This window comes from Chiloscyllium plagiosum, chromosome 24 (assembly GCF_004010195.1).
Source record: "Chiloscyllium plagiosum isolate BGI_BamShark_2017 chromosome 24, ASM401019v2, whole genome shotgun sequence".
In the NCBI taxonomy this organism is placed as follows: domain Eukaryota; kingdom Metazoa; phylum Chordata; class Chondrichthyes; order Orectolobiformes; family Hemiscylliidae; genus Chiloscyllium; species Chiloscyllium plagiosum.
The window spans coordinates 52728608-52735350 of record NC_057733.1 but is presented as its reverse complement, the minus strand read 5'-3'; the positions used below and the strand labels follow the sequence as shown (position 1 = coordinate 52735350).

At 40.8% G+C, this 6743-nt stretch overlaps 1 protein-coding gene across 5 annotated transcripts in view; it reads right to left on the bottom strand.

Moving 5' to 3' along the window:
• The window catches only part of LOC122562307, a 48533-nt gene that overhangs the window by 13735 nt on the left and 28055 nt on the right, over positions 1–6743 (bottom strand). For all 5 annotated transcript variants that reach the window (XM_043715156.1, XM_043715155.1, XM_043715159.1 and 2 more), the window contains 2 exons: positions 3852–4023; positions 2286–2409 (listed from right to left, as the gene is read on the bottom strand). In XM_043715156.1, the coding sequence (XP_043571091.1) occupies positions 2286–2409; positions 3852–4023 (296 nt within the window). The remainder of the gene's footprint in view (positions 1–2285; positions 2410–3851; positions 4024–6743) is intronic.

The window sequence follows — 6743 nt, the reverse complement described above, 5'->3', positions numbered from 1 at the left end:
AGAGAATGGTATGTGTATGGAATGAGCTGCCAGAGGATGTGGTGGAGGCTGGTACAATTGCAACATTTAAGAAGCATTTGGATGGGTATATGAATAGGAAGGGCCGTTGCTGGCAGGTGGGACTAGATTGGGTTGGGATATCCGCATGGACGGGTTGGACCGAAGGGTCTGTTTCCATGCTGGACATCTCTATGACTCTATGAGATTGGATTACATTACAGTGTGGAAACAGGCCCTTCAGCCCAACAAGTCCACACCGACCCGCCAAAGCGCAACCCACCCATACCCCTACATTTACCCCTTACCCAACACTACGAGCAATTTAGTATGGCCAAAATTGAACTCGGGTCTCTGGCGCTGTGAGGCAGCAGTGCTAACCACTGTGCCACCGTGCCGCCCTGTAAGGTAGATGTGAGGGGCAGGTTTTTTACAGAGTCTGGAATGTGCTGCCTGGAATGGTAAGTGGACGCAGATACGAAAGGGATATTTAAGGACTTTTAGGTCAGAACATGAATATGCAAGGAATGGAGGGATATGGAACAAGGGCAGGCAGAAGGGATTAGTTTAATTTGGCATCACGTTCGGCACAACATTATGGGCTGAAGGGCCTGTTCCTGTGCTGTACTGTTCAGTGCTCTAAACATTTCCAATTGCAGAGTTACATATTACCATTAGACACTGAGTTTTGAGTTTTGCAAGAATGGCAGGTTGAGTATGGTCTGTACCTTCCTGTTGTGAGTAGCAGTATAGATAGCTGTTTAAAAGATATACTGGTCTTTGGGACATATGCCAGCGCTATGAATTTATCATATTACTCATTTATGTGATCCATTTGGCTGTTCATAGCAGGTAAGGTAGTGACTGTTGGCATAATCCCAGCTGGTGGTTGTACTTGATGAAGCAAATCCTACTATAAATCCTGGCTTGATAGATCACATTTAATGTTTGTGCGCTGAATGGTTGATCACTGAAACATATTTACATTAGATGGCAGACTTTTTTTTAAGGGTGGCACAGTGGCTAGCACCAGGGACCTGGGTTCAATTCCCACCTCAGGCAACTGTGTGTGTGGAGTTTACATATTCTCCCTGTGTCTGTGTGGGTTTCCTCTGGGTGCTCTGGTTTCCTCCCACAGTCACAAAGATGTGCAGGTCAGGTGAATTGGCCATGCTAAATTGCCCATAGTGTTAAGTGCATTAGTCAGGGGTAAATGTAGGGGAATAGGTCTGGGTGGGTTGCTCTTCAGAGGGTCAGTGTGGACTTGTTTGGCCGAAGGGCCTGTTTCCTTCTAATCTAATCTAATCAAACAGAAAATAAATTTAGTATACAAAAGGAAGAAAACAAACTCTATATCAAAGGCAGTTAAAAAGATCTTCATACAGTCAGTAAAACAAGTTTCAACCTGTTTTCCAACACTAACCTTTCACAGGTACTCAATTCTGGAGAAATTTCACTCATATCTGAGCTCTTTAAGTCCTTAACCTAATACATTCTGCCCAGTTTCCTTTTCTTTGACTCTAGAAACTGTTTCACGTTCCTTTCTGAGTCGGAACCTCTCAATTCTGATGGCTTAAACTTTTTTCAGTTTTAACAATATGAAAATTTCTGTCCAAACCTTCCTAGCTTGGAAGCTCTACAAACGAAAGTATTTTGATGAGGGTGACAAGTTTCCCTGAAACTTGATTCTCCTGCTAGAATGAACTATTCTTCTTTCTGAACTGAACTCCTGATTCGTCTGAGCCCAGACCTTGAACTTTCTGTCTTAAGTGAAATAAATTAATGGCTTTCTGGTCTGGCTGTGAACTCAGTGATATAAACATTCCATCAATTAACACCACAAGGGTCCTGGCTGAAGTCATATGTCATTTTAGAATTTAAAAATATTTAGATCACCATTCGATTCCACATTTGACCGAAAAAAAGTTTGACAAAACACATTCACGTTCCTTGATTTTAAAATCCAAATCCCAAAATACAATATATATACATCTTTCATCACACCATAATCCAAAATATAACCCAAATATAACCCAAATCCCAAAATACAATATATATACATCTTCCATCACACCATAACCCAAAATATAACCCAAATCCCAAAATACAATATATATACATCTTCCATCACACCATAACCAACCAACCCATTTTTTTCTGCAATACTCAAATTCTTAACAACGACTTAATGCGACCATTTGAAACCCACTGAATTAAATACTTAATGTTTGCTAAATAATCCCATATTCACTCGTAGCAGCATATCTCAAAGACCTTAAAGTACTTGCCTAGCTTTGTCAAGTCCTGCACCTAATTCAATGTAATCAACGGTCCCATTATTGTCCTGATCCAACAATTTGGCCAAGATGTGTAGTTGAGCTTCTACACAGGGAATCTTCAAATCTCGCATCCCTGGAATATTGAAATATGAATTGCTTATTTAAAATTTCACAGTAAGCTACATGTTTCTAAACATCAATCTGTTATTGGAAATATTCTCTATCTCTTTCTAACAACCCTTACCATCCTGATCCAGGGTGGAGTGGGAAGCTGGAAATTTTCTTCCCGGTTTCTATCATTGAGACCCACAGCAATATGGTTCATTCTTAAGTTTCCACTACAATGCCCTAGCAAGTTCTTCAGCTCAGGGGCAATTAGGAACAGGCTACAAATGCTAGCCTTGTCAGCAATGTCAAAGTCCCATGAAAAATCAAAGAAAAAATGAATAAAGTACAGGACTGATAAGTAAATGGGACTTCACAGATGTGAATTAGGATATAAATAGTTAGGTTTTTGATTAGTCCAACTTAAGAAGGATAGAAACCTGAAATGAAATAGTTTGGAAGAATCAAGTCTGAAGGATGTAAAGGCATGAATTAAAATTCAGCAGGAAATGGGCTGAGGCAGTAGTGGAAACAAGTGATATTATTGAGATGTAAATAAATGGCCTTTGTAATAGAGAGGGTATGGAGTATGGATGCTGAGTTCAGGTCCAACAGGGTATGGTGGCTACAAAGATGGGAGGTGATGGCCTTCTGGTATTATTGCTAAACTATTAACCCAGCAAGAGTCAAGACTGTAGTGCTGGAAAAACACAGCAAGTCAGGCAGCATCCGAGGAGGAGGAGAATCAACACTTCGGGCATAAGTCCTTAATCCAGCAATCCAAGTAATGCTCCCACAGATCCAGGTTCAAACCCACTGGACCAGCTGGTGCATTTTGAATTCTCTTTTTGTTTTGTCCAGAATTAAGAGTGTAATGACGATCATGAAATCATTGTTTGGGAAAACCCCACCTGGCGGCTGAAATTTAAATGCCCTCTGGGCAATAAATGCTGGCTTTGCCAAAAATAGCCACATTCCGTGAATGAATACAACAGTATGTTTTGGCCTGAGGTAGTGGCCAAGATGGGGATAAAGTTAGTGGCAAGAGAACAAATTGTGCAATAGAGTTTAACAGGAAGAATTATGAATTCATTCAGGGCTGGATGTTGAACAAACATTCTGACAACACGAGGGAATGGTGGGGTCAGGATATGTCATGGTAAGGTATACTCATGAAAATTGTCATCTTGTCTTCAGATTGTGGAAGTGTAATGATATATTGGAGTAGGCAGTCATTCAGTCCAGCATGCCCATGCTCTCTGTAATAACTGCAATAAATCCCACTTCCCAGATCTTCCACCATTTTACCTTTTCAATAATATTCCCCAATTTATTTTTAAAGTTATTGTTAAATCTGATTCCACCAGCCTTTCGGGAAGTGTTTTCCAGATCATAAGAATTTATTTTGAGCAAATTAAGTTGCTATTAGTTAAACCATAAATATCAGAGTAAATGAGGGACAGTCGTTACCAAGTTTAAATTCATCATACTGCAGAATCCCGTTCCCAATCTTGTCATACTCAGAAAAGAGTTCCATTGCCTGGTGGTGATTTGTCTTCAGCCAATTATCCATTCGATCCAAAAAAAGTTCATACTCTTTGATATTACTCTGGAATTGTCTGCTTGCCTTTTCAAGCTCCTCCTTTTCCAAAAGATGTAAAAGACAGGTTTGTTGCACTGTTCAGCATTCCAAAACTAGTACAAACATTGCGTCTCTAAGACATAGGTTTTACAATTTTCTGTATAATACACAGATGATGTCTCTATATGCAGCCATATGCACACTGTGAGAGAGGCCACACACACTGAGATACAAGGAGCTGGAACTTCAGTTGTCTGTAAATAGAGGCATGACTTTAAAATGACCATCCTGAAATTAATCTCTGGATCCTGATGCCTAAAGAACAGGCCTATTTTTGAGGTGAGTGGGAAGCAACAGGGAAGGCACTTACCTTCCATTAATGGCACATAAAGCTCCTGTGGGGCTTGTTGATGGGCTCGGGCTGTTAGGATTATATTTCATAAAAACATAAACTTTTACAATATAGAAGGAGGCTATTCAATCCATTGTGTCTGCACTGGCTCCTGAAACAGCACCCAGCTAGACTCACTCTCTGGTCCTATCTCAAATATATCTCCAGCTCTCTTTTGACACCCCCTGTGGAATCCACATCCCCTACTCTCCCAGGCACCAAATCCTAACAGCTCTTTGAGTAAAGCACTTTCTCTGCATCTGACTCCGAGCTCCTTTGCTGACAATATGGACATTGTGATCCCTGATTAATGACATGCCAACTAACACAATATCCATCTGAACCCTGTCTAAATTGTTCATTAAGGTCAATAAGGTCACCTCTTAATCTTCTCAGCTCCAAGAAGAATAAACTCAAATTCCCTAATCTTTCCTTGTTTCTAAATTTCTTCCATTAGGCAAAAGATAAAAAAGCTTAAACACACGTACCAGCAGGTTCAAGAGCAGCTTCTTTCCCGTTGGTATTAGACTTCTGAATTGACCTCTCAAATTTCAAATGTAATGCTGACCTTGCTTTTTGCGCACCTTCTTTACTGCCATTACTCTGTATTCCTCCCTCTGTTCTATCATCCTATGTTCTTTGTATGGTATGACCTGCCTGTACTGCACACAAAACGTTTTACTGTACCGCGGTACATCTGACAATAATAAATTAAATCTATAAATTAAATTTACTTGTATTTATGGCATCATTCAAGAGAACCTCTTTTCCATTTTCTCCAGGGTTTTAACATCATTCCTTAAATAAGGTGTCCAGAACTGAACACAAGATTCCAAAAGAAGGCCCTAAGGCCTTCTATAGATGTATTAGGAATAAAAGAATGACTAGAGTAAGATTAGGGCCAATCAAAGATAGTAGTGGAAGGTTGTGTGTGGAATCTGAGGACATAGGGGAAGTGCTTAATGAATACTTTTAATCAGTATTCACATTGGAAAAGGGCGATGTTAGTGAGAATACGGAGATACAGGCTACAAGATTAGATGGGATTGTGGTTGACAAAGAGGAGGTTGCCTGACCTGCTGTGCTGTTCCAGCAATAAAGTTTTAGATGGGATTGTGGTTGACAAAGAGGAGGTTTTAACAATTTTGGAAGATCTGAAGATAGAGAAGACCCCTGGGCCAGATGGGATTTATCCTCAAATTCTCTGGGAAGGCAGGGAGGAGATAACAGAGCTCTTGGCTTTGATCATTATGTCATCATTGTTGACAGGAGTAGTGCCAGAAGACGGAAGGATAGCAAATGTTGTTCCCTTGTTCAAGAAGAGGAGTCGGGCAGCCCTGGTAATTACAGATCAGTGAGCCTTACTTCAATTGTGGGTAAGGTGTTGGTAAAGGTTATAAGAGATAGGATTTATAATCATCTAGAAAGGAATAATTTGATTAGAGATAGTCAGTACAGTTTTGTGAAGGGTAGGTCGTGCCTCACAAACCTGATTGAATTCTTTGAGAAGGTGACCAAACAGGTGGTTGAGGGTAAAGCAGTTGATGTGGTGTATATGGATTTCAGTAAGGTGTTTGATAAGGTTCCCCATGGTAGGCTATTGCACAAATACAGAGTTTCAGGTTTGAATGTGGTTTAGCAATTTGGATCAGAAATTGGCTAGCTGAAAGAAGACAGAGGGTGGTAGTTGATGGGAAGTGTTCATCCTGGAGCTCAGTTACCAGTCGTATGCCACAAGGATCTCTTTTGAGCCACTGTTGTTGTCATTTTCATAAATGATCTGGATGTGGGTGTAGAAGGATGGGTTAGTAAATTTCACAGATGACACTAAGGTAGGCAGAGTTGTGGATAGTGCTGAAAGATGTGTGTTACAGAGGGACATAGATAAGATACTGAGGTAGGCTGAGAACTGGCAATGGAGTTTAAAAGTGTGAAGTAGTTCACTTTGGAAGAAGTAACAGGAATGCAGAGTACTGGGCGAATGGTAAAATTCTTGGCAGTGTAGGTAGAGTCATAGAGATGTACAGCATGGAGACAGACCCTTCGGTCCAACCCGTCCATGCCAACCAGATATCCCAACCCAATCTAGTCCCACCTGCCAGCACCTGGCCCATATCCCTCCAAACTCTTCCTATTCATATACCCATCCAAATGCCTCTTAAATGTTGCAATTGTACCAGCCTCCACCACATCCTCTGGCAGCTCATTCCATAAACGTACCACCCTCTGTATGAAAAAGATGCCCCTTAGGTCTCTTTTATATCTCACCCTAAACCTATGCCCTCTAGTTCTGGACTCCCTGACCCCAGGGAAAAGACTTTGTCTATTTACCCTATCCATGCCCCTCATAATTTTGTAAACCTCTATAAGGTCACCCCTCAGCCTCCGA